The following is a 16,710-nucleotide window of genomic DNA, read 5'->3' on the forward strand; positions in this document are numbered from 1 at the left end:
CCACCCAAATAGTGTGTGGATCCCACATGGGTCTCGAGTACGTGGGCCCCACAAGGGTCCCACCTGGACTGCTTGCGGGTCCCACGTGGGTCCACAATTGGCCCTTTAGCAGAACCGTGGGTCCCACCAATCAATATATGCGGGTCCCACCTGGATCATACGTGGGTCCCACATGGGTCCCTCCTGAATGTGCGTGGGTTCCACCTAAATAAATAGTGTGTTGGTCCCACCTAGGTTCCACATAAACAGTACGTGGATCCACGTGGGGCCCATTAGGCTCGAAAGCTAGGCCCTTTATTATATAATAGATAACATTATTTACTTGTACGGATGTAGATCCCCACCCAAATCTAACTGCATGATTTCACCAAAAGAAACAATTACTGAAAACCAAATGAATTAGTGTGCATCTAATGCCGCTAAGTTGTGTCACAGACTAATAGGTAGGTTGTTTTTCAAAGAGGTTAAGTGTTACTCCCTCCATCCTAAATTACTATTTATTTTAACTTTTTTAAATATATAGTTTTTTTATCCAATAGATGTATATTATGTCTAGATATGTAGCAAAAATTATGTACCTGGAAAATTTAAAACGAATAGTAATTTGGGATGGAGGGAGTAGTTAATAGAACCCTATAAATACTAGAGCTGGTGAACAAATTGTAACACACAGGGCCCTTTTTCACAATAAGGCTAAAGTGTATCTTGCCACTGAACAGCATGCACATACCTGAGAAAATTCATCTAACAGAAGAGGAGGGCTGCACCATTGTCTAGTAAATGACTCAATTGAATATGACAATGACCGGTCTCAAAGTAGTAAACCATGTGCGCGCAAAAGAAGGTAACAGTCTAATCATCATTCCATACAATGATCCATAAAAAAGGCTATGCCGAGGACTATAACGAGGCTAGGTTAAGATCACCGGCAACGAAGACAGCTAGGGAATGAACCAAAGGGGGTCAATGTAACACCCCGAATTTTTAACAAAACACTAATCATAGTTAATGGAGTAATTAACGCTCATTAGCTAAAACAAACGAGAAATAGCTTCAGCTTTACAAAAGAAAAAAAAAGATAAAGACATTAATTCTTGGAATTAATAATATATTATCAGAATCAATGTAGCCTTACAAATACCTTACACACTGTTCTTTCATAGCTATTTACATGACAGTATGTAATACAAATAGAAATACCAACACACTAGCTCTCTATACTTTAGTCTACACTTGAAGAATGGCCATGAACATTTAGAAGATGCGGAGCACTTGCCCGGCCAGCTTGTAGTAGTAGCAGTACAGGTCCCTAGCCAGGCAGCCAATGAGAAGCCTCACGTTTCCTCCCAACCAATCACTCCACGGCAAGAACAGTGCAAACAGGTGACCTATAGGAGATCAAGGCCTTGTTTAGTTACCCTAAAATCCCAACTTTGACACTATGTAAAAAGAAGATTCCCCATCACATCAAACTTGCGGTACATGCATGGAGTACTGAATGTAGACGAAATCAAAAACTAATTGCACAATTTTGTTGTACTTTGCGAGACGAATCTTTTGAGCCTAATTAGTCATATTTGAACAATAATTCACAAATACAAACGAAACGCTACAGTATGCTACAGTGCTGGTACAGTGATTTTGGTTGTCCAAAATCAGGCAACTAAACAGGACCCAACACAGGCATGGCCAACTAGCACAAGATACACCGAATGTGTTCCAACAGAAGCTTCTCATTCCTCCTCAGCCAATTAGCATTAGAAAACCATCAGGAGAGAGGAGGGGAAACAAAAGAACAAAAGGAGAGGAGCCAGGAGGAAGCCATGAGCTCAAGCTCCACACATCCGAGAGAGCACCAGGAGAGGGAGAGGAAAGGAGGAGAAGGATGGCGGGGAAGCTGGAGGGATGAGCTGACCAGGAGGATCGAGGCAACGGCCGCAGCCACATGCTTGTGCTCGTGACCGCGACAGAACCTGTCACAAGAGCAAAGGTGATTTCCCAACCCAAATCTCATGTCCGTTTAAGCAAGCATGATGCCGTGGCAAATCACTAGCTCACCTGCACTTTGCCTCCACACATCAGTGCATTACCTTTCTTAGCATCTGTTTCCCCTTACACAATTTCACAGAACAATCACAGGGCAACAAGCCAACAACACAGCACGTATATGTAGAGCATGAAATGGAATCAAATAGTTAGAATGTAGAGGGGAAATAGTTGGAATGCAAGAGGGAAGGTGCAGATCAGTAGGACATGTACTCACCTCGCTCACCTGAGCAGAGTCGGCGCCGCCTAGCACCCATGCACTGAGCGTCGAAGATAGGGTATATCATATATGATAGAGAATACCAAGGGGTCTAATCGGAGGGGGGGAGTGGTGTGTATGGCACCTGGGTAGGAGAGGAAGTAGCATGGAGGTGAGCAGTGCCGAGATCCCCCATCGCTGTGGAAGATTAGGAGGCGCCATGTCTGTAGGTAGCAGAGAGAGTGAGGTGGGGAAGAAGCAGAGGAAGGAGGAGAGCTGTGATGTGCTGTGCGTGTGTGGCTTCAGGGAGGAAGGGCTAGATTAAGGGCCTGTAGGCCCATTCCTTGGTAGTCTAAATAATTATATGCTAAAAGTTTGATAAGGATGCTAGGCTGTACTATAGAGCTAGATTAAGTGAGTTAATTTCATTTAGCACTCGTAGCTTTAGATAAATTAGCATGTAGCCTCTTGCATGCACTTGACCCTAGGACACTAAATCTGCACAAGAGTACATAAATGATCTAGCAAAACACAGTGTAGGAGTATTCTACACTTTAATTAATCTCGAATGAATCTGTTAAATTGCAGAGCGTTACATGATGTCCGGAGCTGAACATCTTCCAGTGATTCGAGGCAAGTCATGTGGACAGTGATTTCTTTTGAAAAGATAACATTTTAAAACACTTGCATCAAAATCTATTTTCTAAAGTAAACCTAATGAGATGATGGTTTGGGATGGATAATGGTGGATGGATGATAGTTGAACATGGTGTGTAGGGAGGGCTCATGGAATGTGATGATGAACTAGAGATGGGTCGGGCTCTCTCTACATACCGCTATAAACTTAAGGATTAAACCCCTCTCACTCATCTTGTGTGCTGTATCTTTAGCATGTCGACCATGACTTCGTTTGAAACGAGTCTAGTACCCATTGTTATACACTCCCTATGAATAGGAGAGGTTTGGGCGATGCCCATTCAGGTGCTGATGAAGTGCACCAGGCGCATATATTAGCACATGTGGTTAAGATGTGGAAATGGGGAAAGCTCGGCATTTTAACCATGAGTCGCACCTAGGAAATGCGATGGCTAATTGGTCCGGGTAACCATGGGTAAAGTGGTACAAACCTGCGCAGGATTAAATCGTGATTCACGTCATGCCTCCTAGTACGGAGGCTACGAAACCTATAGGTGGTTCTATCATACTATATATGGGTGAATAGTAGGTTTATTAATAACTCTTTTTCTAAAATATACCAATTTTGATAAATGATTTATGTTGGAGAATAGAGATGACAAATGATTTAGACATGCATTTTATTCGATTTATTATATATACTTGTACTCACTCTTGCTATTAACCCTCCCCCTTCAGATAAAAAGGAGACAACCGGTGATGGTCTTATAGGTAAATGATTTTGAAAAAGGCACAAAGAGGACAACTAGATGTGTAATCTAATAAAGTTGCTATTCTTTTTGTGTTAAGTAATATTTATTATCTCTTTTACAATGGAATGTAATGAATAATGTAAAGTCCTAACTATTGTTCTGTTGCATCACTCTGATTAGGATAATTATTCGAGAAAGCGTTGCTTATTCGGGTAATTATCCTTAAGCTGGCATTTTTACCTTGGTACTGAAAATGCGGGGCGTTACAGTCAAGTAGTCTGTTTGTGCAATATAGTGATTCCCATGTTTTTTATTGTCTTGTACAGTATGTTATATTGGACTAATCAAAGTTCAGTCCGTGCAGCACCCGTAGTTGTTTTGTTGCCACACCATCCATGGGCCAACAGAGCTGAATACATGCTAGTCATAGTCCAGTACATAGCAACATAAACAATTGCATCAGTAATGGACAATCGACACAACGACTAAGCTAGTCAGCGATCCACTGTAATTCTACAAAACCAACAGCAGTGGATGCATGAGACCCACCGCAGATTTTGAGTCCTGTTTGGAATAATTTACAAACCACTGTCGATGTTCAATTTTAACAAATTGTCCTGTGCCTTGTCATGCAATTGCTCGTTTTCAGTCATGTTTGTAGTCGCTGACATGTAAAAAGAGATGGTGATTGGTGATGAACACAATGCACTCTATTTTTGTACATGGGTCACGGAAACAATGTTCTTGACTAATCGAAGTACAATTACTTTGTTCTAAGAAAGAAAACGTTTACTGGACTGAGCAAAGTTCAATTTAGTGTGTGGTGCAGCACTGATAATTGTTTGTTGTCACCATCCATGGCTGAACAGAGCCGAACGAATCCTTAAAGTTGAGGACATAATAAGGGCCTGTTTGGACGCAAGCTGCTAAAATTTAGCACCTATCATATCGGATGTTTGATACTAATTAGGAGTATTAAATATAGTCTAATTACAAAACTAATTGCACGGATGGAGTCTAATTCGCGAGACGAATCCATTAAGTCTAATTAGTCCATGATTTGACAATGTGATGCTACAGTAACTATTTGCTAATGATAGATTAATTAGGCTTAATAGATCCGTCTCACGAAGTAGGCTCCATTTGTGCAATTAGTTTTGTAATTAGCTCATATTAGTCCTCCTAATTAGCATCCGAACATCTGATGTGATCCTACTAAAGTTTAGTACATTGTATCCAAACACCCCCTAAGTTAGTAACAGAAACGTTGCATCTGTAAAAGGATCATCGAATCGACACTAAACTAGCCAGCGATCCACTGTAATTTTACAAAACTCTACAGCAGTGGATGCCCAATCCCCCCAATATATCAGCTTGCTCTCGTTTCGCCCATAGGACCATCGTTCTCTTACACTGCAGTACTGCACCGTAGCTTGGCTTTGGACATGAGGTGGTGTTATGCATCAATTCGTCGTTCAGACGCGCACCTTCAGTGGCATAATCAAAGCTATAACCCATCTCTACAAATTGCTGCCATCCCACATCTGGAGGAAGCACCTCCAATGGCTATGGCTCGTCCTTCACGTATACGCCGCCATTGACGCTGGCACAGTGGTAACTGGCCACCTTGTTCCATCGTGGGCTGCTGCTGCCAGGTGGTTGGTGCCGCCGCATTCACCAACGCAGTCGGCGGCGTGCTGGCATAGGAGCACCCAACGTCGGGCGGCGCCGTCGCTGCCGCCGTCCAGTAATCTGCGGCGGCGAAGCCGTGCTCCTGGCGCAGCGTGCCTCGCCGCCTCATGGACGACCGGAACTGGACGTCGTCGGTTTCTTGGCGTTCCTCGTTGGCTTCGTCGTCCGCCGCCGCCCTTGGCGTGCGGTGCACCCTGCAGAGCACCTTGACGCCCTTGGCTCCGGTGGCCTCGGGCAGGCTGCTTCCGAACTCCTCCATGAGCCAGGCGCTCTTGCCGCCGTCAGGGGATGCGGTACTCGAAGGTCTGGCGGTACCCGTGGCGGCTGACGGCGATCCGCTTCCCCGAGCCGTGCCACGTGCCGCCGCCCTGGACGGCGCGGCTCATCCGGGTGCCGGCGTTGCCATCCTTCCACCGGGCGAGGCAGATCCCCACCCAGATCTTGAGAGGCAGAGAGGTTGGTGCTTCTGTTTCGAGAGCGAGGATGTTGGGGCTCGGCTCGATGGCGGGCAGTGCCAAGTGCAAGGAGGGAGACCCGGGAGCTCGATCGCTGCGCCGATCTGCCCGGCTGTTGAAGATCAAGCAAGGGCAAAGGAGCAGTCCGAGATCCTGAGGCTGAAGAGGGAGGCGAAGGCTCTCATGAAGCGCACGGCGGCGGAGGAGCCCCTGCCGTCCGCCGGAAAGAAGAGGAAGAAGGTGATCACGACGCCGGTGACGAAGGAGCTCATCGAGTTCATGATCGCAAAGCCCCACAAGCCCCTCGATGGTTTCCCTGAAGAGAAGCTGGCCACGTTTTCTCAGGAAATCCGCGAATTCTATGCCAAGCGAAAGGCTATCGCTGACAAGGTCCTGGAGTACGAGCAAGCCCTCATCAAGCAGTTCGAGAAAAGGGACTATGCTGAGGACTATACAGAGGTCGAGGTCACTGACAACGAAGACAACTAGTGAATGAAGCAAAAGGGGGTGAAGTAGTCTGTTTGTGCAAGATCCAGCTACCCAAACCTAAGTGTATCGTCAGTGATTCCCATGTTTTTATCGTCCTGTACAGTATGTTATTTGTCGTCAGGTACTGATGTATGTTATTTACCGTCCTGATGTTACACCTTGCTACTGGTGATCCTCCAGTTATAAATTAAACCAGCTAGTTTGCAATCTTATTGGAATTGATGTATGTGTTTTATGCTGTATATGACTGGGTTGAATTGTTGCTGATTGGAACAGAGTCTTAGTAGAGATTCCTACCCAACTGTTTGCCAAGCTGTTTTGCTTGCCATCAGCTGTTCTGTTCCTGTAGTCAGTTCTCAGGGTTCTCAGTTTGTTCTAATCTATTTGACCTTACTATGGAAGCCACACGGGTGATAGACTGATTGTTATCCATTATTTCATCACCAAGCCAAACATTTTAAGTGTTCCTTTATTGATTTTTTTTTAGCACACTATACGGATTGATCTACCAAATGAGTTTGGATGTAGTAATGAATGGATTGAAAATGTAGTGATGAATGGATTGAAATTTTTTTGTCTTGTCTGACGGGCCATCAGTATGTATGTTTGATATGTATCATTACTGCATATTTGTTGGAAAAGTGTAAGGTCATCTGTTATGCTTACAGAACCTCATCGAGGGTTACTTTTGCTTGTTTGGTGACATTATTAGGAATGAATGTACCTGCCCATAGATTTGGAAGAATGGTGAGCCTTTTTCTCTATACTGAAATTTGCTGATCCAGTCCATTACAAGATTTGCATTTTTTCCATCTCGCATGAAGCCAACAACAATTGCATTGGTGTCCTGCACTCCTGCTCTACCAGACTCATTGCAGTTGCATGGTTCACCGCCACAGCCCACTGGCTTCACGGTTCCAGTTGCACTTCAAGTTTTCAACCATTGCAACCAGTTTCTGTGCGATTTCCATCTCATGGGGGTTTGACTAGACTGGAGCTTGTGGGTTTGTGGCTTCTATTGATCAAGTGGAATAATACAGTCACATACTACCTCCGTCCTTAAATATATGACTTTTAGGACAAGCTAGTTGAACTAATTTGCTTGTCCTAAACGTCATAATTTAAGAACGGAGGGAGTACTTATGTGTATTCATTTCCAGTTTACCATATAGTACACAGTCATGATTCTCGCATGCTCCCATTGTGCCATTGTTTTGCGCTATTGTCATGTTTTAGGAACAGCTGTGGGGGAGATCCGTAGATGCAGATTATGCAGTTGAAGAGAGTAGGGGAACTGATGAAAACCTTTTGCAAAAGTTACATGCTTTCAGAATAAGAATAACCCCTTTGTTCTGCTCTTAGGTGTCTGGCGAATTTAGCATCGTCCAATTCATCTATTTAGTCACTCAAAAGTGAAAACATAGATGATAACAAATTCACTGCAGCTCACTGCCTCAAGTAAGAAGCATGAAGTGATATGATGTGGGATTTGCAATTGTTACTGACCGTGGGGGATGTTGCCAGGCCAAGCTAATGGAACATACCTGCAACAAAAAAAAATTTGTGCTGATTATGTTGTTTCTGTCGTCAGTAGAAGTCTTGTGTGGTTGTTCGATTTTTCACTTTTTATAGGAACTTCTATTACTTTGAAATGCTATCATCATGTCCTGTTCATGGATTTTGTTCACTAAAATAAAATCATATTTATATACGAGGTACAGCCAATGAATTCAAGGTGCTCTCTAGAGACATACTTTACTGTTAAGAGAGATGGCATGATTTCAAATTTATAGACTTGATTACTTAAATGGGCGCCAGGATATTATTTTCCATAAAATGGTTTTTAATGTCAATTGTCTATACTCATATCAACAAAACAATTTTATCATTGAAAACATATTTCTGAAATCAGCACCTGTTAAATCACTGGTGGACTAACATGAAGATTGACCCTGAGTTCAAGTGACAAACCCTTAGGTCTTTATTGTTCAACTTTTGGATGGCCTTTAAAGCCAGTTCTTTAGTTCTGAAATTAACAAAAGCATACAGCTTGTTATCCCCCTTTCCTCGTATTCGCACCTGCAGGAAAAACAGATTCTGAATTGCAGAAGAAAACAAATGCAGAAGCTAACCCATAGAAAGTAGGCAGTACTCACTTCCACAACTTCTCCAACCGACTCAAATAGCCTTTTGAGATCTTCAGAAGATACATAGAAGATGCCCCCAACATACACTTCAGATCCATGAGGAGGAAGAGCAAGAAGCTCAGCATGTTTCTCCTTTTCTTCCTCATTTCTGTACTCCTTGGCATCTTTCAAAGCTCAAAGTTTCAAGAAAACTTTGGAAAGAGCACAGGAACCAACAATATTGGGGGAGCAAAGTGATGATGTATGGATAGGGGAAAAAACAACAGAAACAATACAAAATATATGTAATAATCTCGAAATGGATTCAGCCATGGGTATCCAAATGGAAAATGGAACCACGAAGCAAGTGACTGTTGAGGAACAAATGCAGAAATAGTAGTATGCTCAGATCGGCAGTACGGAAGGTTATCAAGAATACGATAGCACCGTCAACAAGAGTATGTTAAAGAGGACAGGCAAAGAAGATGATATCTGAAGTATAATTGAGCGGGCTGGTGTAATTGCAAGTTATCAATATTCCATTAAATGAATGGAAGGGGAGGAAAAGGAACAGAAAAAAACAAAATAAGAATTAGAGAACAATGTCATAATGTATTAATGTGTGAATCTAAAATAAAACCTGAACCCAAGTAAACAGCTAAGCAGTTAAGAATAAGAGTGACTAAACAGTCAACATGAAGAACATGGTCATTCCACGGAGATAAACACCCTCTGAAGACCGAACAAAAGAATCAAAACATTAAACAACTGAACAAATTTCATACTGCTTCAAGCTTGGCCCTAACATACAAGATATTAACTACTTATTGTCTTAAAATTTTACTTTATGCATTCTGAAATAACTCATGTGTTGCCGATAGATGTACTAGTCACTGAGTCATATTATGGACAAATTTTCCTTCTGTGCATAGACATATACAGTCTCCAAACCATCATTGCTAGTCAGATCTAACTGAAAGCTAAGTTATGTGATTGTATCTAAAATATGTTGCCCATTTCGGTAAAAAAAAATGTCACCCAAATACGTTAAGATAAACCTTGTCCTTGCATAGAAGACAAGAATGATAAAAGTATATGGCATTCTCTATGGCATCCAACCTTAGTTATGTGGTTGTATCTAAAATATGTTGCCCATTTGGGTCAACAAAAAAATGTTGCCCAAATATGTTAAGATCAACCTTGTTCTTGCATAGAAGACAAGAATGATAAAATATATGGCATCCACCAGCAAATTACATATGCCATGTTCTGAAAAATCTAGTGTTTCTAGAAGAAACAAGATAGAGCCATTAGTACTGACAGAACAAAAAAAAAGAAGGGGTGGAATATCTGGTGTGCTCCCCTTGCTTTCTGATTAGAATGTAAAGGCTGCCTCCTATGTATCTAGGCATCTAGTACATGATTAGGAATATCTAGTGTGCTCAGGGGCGGACCCAGTGTAGGAATAACTGTTGCAAAAAAGATCGAATTTAGTAGGTAAAATCATGGTCAGATCCGAATACAAATACCATATGTTAGGGGTTTGGGTGTTTGATTTCGCGCAGCAGGATGGGAAGGGAGGGGAATAGACAGGCGTATCCCTGTCGGATGTTCGTCGCCGGTGAAGTGCTCGTCGCTCGAGGGCAACTCGCCCTGTCGTCGCTGCTAGGAAAGGAAGACCGAGGCCGAGAGAGAGAACAGAGAAGTCGTGGGAAGGGAGGGTGCTGCCGCACCAGCCGGACTCAAGCTGCAGCAGGGCAGGGGAGCGAAGGGAGGAGATGGGTCGCGGGGAGGAAGGAAACGAACGGCAGCAGACGCCGTGCGCCATGTCGAGCTGGCTCGGCTCACTCCAGCTCGTTTAGATAACGAGCTGGCTCGGCTCCGCTCGTTAGTGGAACGAGCAAAAATCACAGCTCAGCTCGGCTCGGCAGTAACTTGAGCCAGCTCGTTTTGGCTCGTGACACGCCCCCCTTCAACTGCGGTTCCGCGGCCACCTGCCGGCTGCCGTGATGGGAGCGCGAGCAGGTCCGAGTCCAAGCGGTGCCGGGCCCCGTTCCTCCGAGCGGTGGATATTGGCGGCGGCGTGGTGGATTTCGGTCGCGGCGGCGTGGTTTCAGGCGACAGCATGGTGGTGGAGCTCGGATGCAGCGGCGAAGTGGATCTCGGCCGCGGAGTGCGGGAGCTTGGCGGTGGTGGCGTCTTCGAAGTGCACGACGGCGTGTGGTGGGCTGAGCATTTCTCTGGACTGGCGAGCGGGTCGAGGCAGAGGTGGCGGCCGGATGCACGAGGGAGCTCGAGTGCGGGCGGGCGCGTCGTGGCTGCATGTGTTCTTCGCAAGGGCACTAGTTAGCTAGCTTCTTGGGCCTTAACGTTTGGGCCTTCGGGCTGCTTGATCGAAGTGGCCGCAGATGAGAAAAGAAAACTATTACAGGTAGTCTATCTACAATTCCTGCGGCTCGTTGCTCGTCATATAAAATGAGCAAAAACTTCAGCTCGGCTAGTTACAAAAGTCAATCGAGCCGAATTTTCTTCAGCCCTACGTGCACGTGGGACAAACGCGTTTCACCGATTCGTGGATATACGTCGTGGTGGCTTTGCGCGCTCTGCAAAATCGCCGGCGAGAGGGACGATCCAACCAAACACAGTACGCCACTGCATCGACGATCCAGCGTGTTTGTTTTGTCTCGCGGAGTAGCAGTGTAGCACCCGTGCACCAGATTCCACGACTACCTCCAATATACATAAGAAAAGAATTATTTGCACCAAGCAGTATACATTTGCCCTGATCATTACGGAGCGAGTCCAGATGACCTCACCCACTATTGTTACCCCGTTTCAAATTGTAAGTTGTTTTGGCTTTTCTACTGTATCTAGTGTTATGTCTAGATGCATAATAATATCTATGACCTAGAAAAGCTGAAACATCGTACAATTTTGCTGAACAAGCTATCGGGTCCATCTCCATCAAACAAGTAAAGATACAATTCAAGGAAGAAGCATCTCTCACTAAAAAGGTATTGACTGATATAGGTGATGAAAAAATTGATAAATGTAACTTTGGATTATCTTTCCTTTTCTCTCTTCATGTTCCGTGTGTTTTCAGGAAAAGAAAAGAACAAATATATTAGTGTTGTTTACATTAAATACTAGAAGGAATTCGCATTACATGTATATAGAGATTTCTCACTTGGTAGGGCTTTCTTGTTATTTTGACTCCAATATTTACCTTACGCCAGATTTTCGATGCCCAACGGTATGAGCGTTTCGTAGTCATTGTTCTTGTCGCACCCATCCGTGCTACTATAAATATACTTCGAGTGGCTCTTCTCCAGGAGCTTGATAATATGCTCCTCCAGATCCTCATCCTTACTGCACCTTCGGATGGTACTCCTCTCGCCGTTTGAGACGAGGACGACCTCCTCTTTGTACGTTGCAAGCAGATTGGCCACCACCACGTTCATCTTGTACTTGTTCAGAGCCATTTCTGCTTTCTGAATGAGGATATCTGAATCTGTCTCCAGCTGCATGCCATTTTTCATTTAGAAAAAGTTAGATAAAGGGCTGTAAAATTGCATATAAACCTACGTAATAGTGATTTGGCGTGAGATATTTTCTCTCCCATAGCACAAACTGACCTTGAAAGATATGCAAAAGGCCAAGGGGGCCCATTGGTTTCGAAGAACTGAAAGCATTTTTGGGACCTGACTTAGCTTCATATCCAGTGGGCCTCCGGCTGACTGAATCTTATGTTTTGCCTGCACAATAATCAAATTCCTTATAGATCAAGAAAGAAAGTTACTTTGTAGTGAAGCATGATAAAATAATGCTGGATGAGAAGTTTAACTCAAGAAGGCAACAAATTTCCTACTGTAAAATCATACCATGCTATCCCATGGAACATAAAAGTCAGACACAGCAGCAGCGAGATAGAACATCCCTTGGAGACCCACAGAGCTCATAGACGTAGCCACCATCTTCAGTAACTGTAATAAAGTGTTGTGTGATGCTGTTCCAATTATCTTACTCCCATGTGACTCAAAGAAATAAATCAAATGTGCAATACCTGAAGATATTCAAATATCGTGGTGAATGGGAGTTTCAGCAGAGAGCCTCCTTCAATAGCCTGAGAGAAATTCGCCTGTCAGTCAATGTCTGTACATCAGCGAGCAAATATCAAGTGCTGATAACGAGCACATGTTACACCTTGCTATACTCCCCGATTGCCTTCTTTACCACCGTCGTGTGAGACTCAACCACTGATAAAACAAGTATAACAGATTCTAGCACAGTAAGGATGTGTTCTTCTTATTTTCTTTTCATGTGCACTATAAGCTGTAAATTACCAACCTTGAACCTTCGATTCTGTAGTTACATCAAAGAAATTGAGAAATGAATCATCAGGCAGGAACCTACAGAAAGGTTGGCAGCTCCCACTGCACGCATATGCATAACAGCATAAAGTATTTCAAAATTACCCTCAAGTTATATGAAGAACAGTCTTTTTTGCAGTATATGTAGATAACTAACAGCTGACAAAACCGAAAGGTAAGAAAAAGTCTGATCTGAGTAAGGCAGCAGCTGCTATAGCCTCATGGGTTACCGTCGATGGACGAAGATGACTGCATAACCAGCCTTTAAGAAATACCTGTATCCCCAGAAAAGGAAAAAGGAAATCAGTACTTGGAAGTACTTACTGTTCATCAAACTTGTACTGGAAAAAGACTATTCACACTTTCAGTGCATTTATGAGACAGCTATCACAACTGACAAGGTATCACATGGAAAACCACATGTTCAAGCCAATATAACCTTCTCTACATGCGCATCACAAACTATGAGGCATGTAAAGCATGTTCTCTCAAATTTTCAAGGAAAAACAAAGAGCTATTCACTGAAAACACAAAAAACCAACAACAGTAACCATTCCACATTTTGGAAGTTCAGGGATAATTTGCCAACAGGGCTGCCAAAAGATCAACATTTGGGCCAGTTACTAATCCAGATCATCATTCAAAGCCTCTCACTTTTCTAATTTGAAGGTTCAAATATTAACTCAGGTTTAACAGTCTGTGTATTTAAATCAGCCTACTATACTACGGTTCTGAAAGCAATTGCGTCAGCCATATCCGCTCCTTCCAATGATGCTTATGCCTCAGCAACAAATTAACAATGTTTCACACTGATGTTGCTATTAAGGTACTTCCTTTGTTTCCAGTTTCCATGGTTAGATTTAGGGTCTGTTTGGTAGAGCTCCATCTGATTTTGATTCTCTGTAGGAGCTGATTTTATAAGAGAAGTGATTATGTGACTGAAAGTGATTCTCTTTGATTCTCTAGCATAAACTCTTAAAATCAGGATGGAGAATCACTTTACAAAATCAGGAGAAGCTATTTTTTCCAGCTCCCAACCTCTTAGTTTATTTCAAAGAATCACTTCACAGAATCAGCTGGGAATCACTTCTCTCTGAAAAACTGTTTGGCAGAGCTCTCGCTGGATTTAGCAGAGAATCAACTCCGGGAGCTTTGCCAAACACACCCTTATTGGGATGGACTGTTCTCAGTTTTTCCAACCATTCTAAAATTTAAACATTTAGAGTGCAAGAACTTCACATGATATAGATTTATATGAGTAATTAACTAATAATCTAATAACTTCTTGAAACAAATTCATTGTCCCAAATGGTGCTTGAAGTTGCGATGATTTTTAAACGCACTCTAGAGTAGGCCATAGTGCGGTGTGCATGCTTTCGGGACCAGCTCATAATAAGGAGCTAGTTACTACGCGCGTCACTGTAGCGCACTTACAATCTAAGGAGAATTAGATCTTTTGTGGCAAGGAAAATTTATGATCACGGTCGAACGGAGCGTCTGGTGTGAGTTGGAACAGAGTGCGCTACGGGAAATCCATTCGCCGTCACGGCGCACGAAAGCGCGAAGAGCAACTGATGAAGCTGGCGAGAAAATTTACTCAGTGGACGCGGCGCCGCGGTGGCCGGAGCTGAAGTTGTCGATGTAGCGCACGCACCGCTGCTCCAGCGGCACCGTCGTCCCGCCCGACGTGACGCACACGATCCGCCGCCGCCCGCCGCCCTCTGCGCGCACATTGATCGCACGGGTTAGCTAGCGCGCGGGCAAAGGCTCGTCGCGACGCCGACGCCAGGTGTTCGACGAAAAGACCCGCGCACGTCGCGTGCGGGGCGGTTACCTGATGAGGCGTGGGAAGAGTTGCGCGCGAGGAACTCCTGCAGCCTGGCGGCGACGGCGCCGGAGTCCCCCAGCGGCGGCGCGGTGGCGAAGAAGGATTCCGGGTCCTCCGCCGCGACCATGGTGGTGAAGGGGTTCGGAGATCGACCGGCGGCTTGAGGGAGCGGCGAGAAGGGCAGTGGAGTATTTAAAGGAGTGCGGGCGGTTGGCGGTTGCTGTTGACGTTCGCTGATTCTTCCAACCTCCATCGGCACCGCCAAAGCTTATGGTTGGAGCGTGTAATCGTGTTCGAGTCTGGTTGGGTTAACACATGCGAAGTTATTATTAGAACCAAGCTACAGTTTGACATTGGCTAATACGGAGTAGTATTTTTTCCCCTCGCTCATTTGTTTTTTTTTTTGGCCAAATATCGGCCCTGCCAAGGAAATCTATACGCAGTAGAGATAGGTCGTCCTGGAACTCAACTTGGATTGGACTCGCACGTTTTTTTTTCTGAGAAAAGGGGGACTCGCCTGGTTTCATAAAGTGCGGTCCGTCAGGCATGAATTCTCGACTCATCTGCATGCATCCACGTGAATCGGCGGCGGGATCAAATACCGTCGAACGAAACCATGTGAAAAAAACACACCAGCGGCGTATGAAGTCGGTAGCGCTGGGTCGCTGGGGAAGCGCGCGTGTCGTGGTTGGCGTAGCCATTGCCGTGCTTTGCTGGCCTTGAGTGCCGCTCACCCCTGGCCTTGATCGTGCGGGACACCCCTGCGCCCTACCTGCCGTGATCCATGCCGGCCGTCGTGGATCGGGCCCGGTACCAGCACGTACACGTTCGCGCGCCGCCCGGAGAACGCGCGGTGGCGCCGTGCCATTCGCTTTTTAATTAAGCGACGCACTTTTGTTGCATCAAGCGCCTGCGTTTCTGGTTGAGCGACACCACGGAATAACTCTCATCACTCCTGGCCAGGGGGTGTTTAGTTCAGGAGGTTCTAAAATTCCTATCCCATCAAATATTTAGATACTAATAAGTAGTATTAAACAGAGACTAATTACAAAAACTAATTGCACAGATGAAAACTAATTTGCGAGACAAATCTATAAAGCCTAGTTAATTCATGATTTGACATTGTAATACTACAGTAACCATTTGCTAATGATTGATTAATTAGGCTTACTAGATTCGCCTCGTGAATTAGTCTCCATCTGTGTAATTAGTTTTATAATTAGCTTATATTTAGTCCTTATAAGTAGCATCCGAATATTCGACGTGACACGAACTAGATTTTAGTCTATGGAACTAGACACCCCCTTAGCTGTTCGGGTGCCATTACAACAACAACAGCTAGCTGGGATCAAATCAATCATCTGCATCATCTAACCGATCGACGTACTGCCCGTCAGGTTAGGCACGGCCATTCCGTCCCGGCCAGTCCCTTGTGGCCTTGTGTGCGTGGCGAGCTAATGCCACTTATTGGCGGCCATTATTGTTAGATAAGAGTGCAGTAATCCATTTTGCGGTGCGGTGGCCCGGCTGAATGCCCAGGACCGACCGCTTGACCGAATGAACCATGCATCATGCACGCAATGCACACATGGGGCAGCAATCGGAGCATCGATCCAACGGCACCGCCGCGCGCAGCACCAACATTGACTGACGTTGGGATCTTTTGGGATCAGCAGTGTGCCTTGCGGAGGGCAGAAAAAAACACGTCGCCGCGCCGGTGCGCCGCCGGTCGCATGTGTCGGTGTTCTGGAGCAGCGAGCGAGTGGCCGAGTGGGCATCGGCGGCGTAAAGGCTGAGGCAGGCGGCAGGCCAGAGGCCCCCCGCGGGCAGGGCAAGTTGGGCTCACGCTTGCAAGGTTGGCCCAGTTTCTCGTCGGGCGGGCCGCAAGCTTTCTTTCTCCTGGCTCGCGAACGTACGGCCCTCTAAAAAACAAAAGAAAGAAAGGAAGAGTTGCATGTCCAAAAAAACAAAAAAAAAAGAATCCGGATTAGGATCGGGGTATTGAACCCGACGTGAATCGAACACGCAACCTTCTGATCTGGAGTCAGACGCGCTACCATTGCGCCACGGATCCGGCGGTGATGTCCTTGCTACAAATTATTTTAAATACGCTATAA

At 44.9% G+C, this 16,710-nt stretch overlaps 1 protein-coding gene, 2 long non-coding RNA genes and 1 other non-coding gene across 5 annotated transcripts; 1 reads left to right on the top strand and 3 right to left on the bottom strand.

Annotated features, from left to right (window-relative positions):
* Positions 1-1,099: 1,099 nt before the first annotated feature.
* On the bottom strand, positions 1,100-2,606 carry LOC117845087 (uncharacterized). The gene is made up of 3 exons (XR_004638004.2): positions 2,059-2,606; positions 1,916-1,973; positions 1,100-1,388 (listed from the first exon to the last, which is right to left on the bottom strand). It is a non-coding gene; the product is annotated as an uncharacterized lncRNA (long non-coding RNA).
* On the top strand, positions 1,733-3,872 carry LOC117845101 (uncharacterized). Its single transcript, XR_004638006.2, has 3 exons — positions 1,733-1,990; positions 2,834-2,878; positions 3,620-3,872. It is a non-coding gene; the product is annotated as an uncharacterized lncRNA (long non-coding RNA).
* A 6,932-nt stretch (positions 3,873-10,804) lies between these two features.
* LOC117833591 (phosphopantothenate--cysteine ligase 1) lies at positions 10,805-14,765 on the bottom strand. Of its 2 annotated transcripts, none has more exons than XM_034713184.2 (10): positions 14,600-14,765; positions 14,363-14,486; positions 12,996-13,040; positions 12,743-12,828; positions 12,599-12,651; positions 12,459-12,518; positions 12,277-12,378; positions 12,031-12,150; positions 11,622-11,916; positions 10,805-11,121 (listed from the first exon to the last, which is right to left on the bottom strand). In XM_034713184.2, the coding sequence occupies exons 1-9, from the start codon at positions 14,718-14,720 to the stop codon at positions 11,623-11,625; spliced, it is 1,005 nt and encodes a 334-aa protein (XP_034569075.1). In that variant the 5' UTR covers positions 14,721-14,765; the 3' UTR covers positions 10,805-11,121; position 11,622. The 2 variants fall into 2 exon arrangements, with proteins under 2 accessions (XP_034569075.1, XP_034569151.1); XM_034713260.2 differs by having other exon boundaries at positions 10,805-11,125.
* Positions 14,766-16,595: 1,830 nt separating this feature from the next.
* Positions 16,596-16,667, bottom strand: TRNAW-CCA (transfer RNA tryptophan (anticodon CCA)). Its single transcript has one exon. It is a non-coding gene; the product is annotated as a tRNA-Trp (tRNA).
* Positions 16,668-16,710: the final 43 nt, after the last annotated feature.

The sequence above is a fragment of the Setaria viridis genome, chromosome 1, assembly GCF_005286985.2.
Source record: "Setaria viridis chromosome 1, Setaria_viridis_v4.0, whole genome shotgun sequence".
NCBI classification, from domain to species: domain Eukaryota; kingdom Viridiplantae; phylum Streptophyta; class Magnoliopsida; order Poales; family Poaceae; genus Setaria; species Setaria viridis.

Coding starts and splice junctions, on each gene's coding strand:
- LOC117833591 (XM_034713184.2), bottom strand. CDS start 14,720: ATGGTCGCGGCGGAGGACCCGGAATCCTTCTTCGCCACCGCGCCGCCG. Junction 14,487..14,599: donor CTCTTCCCACGCCTCATCAG/GTAACCGCCCCG, acceptor ATGTGCGCGCAG/AGGGCGGCGGGCGGCGGCGG. Junction 13,041..14,362: donor CGCGGCGCCGCGTCCACTGA/GTAAATTTTCTC, acceptor CTGGGGATACAG/GTATTTCTTAAAGGCTGGTT.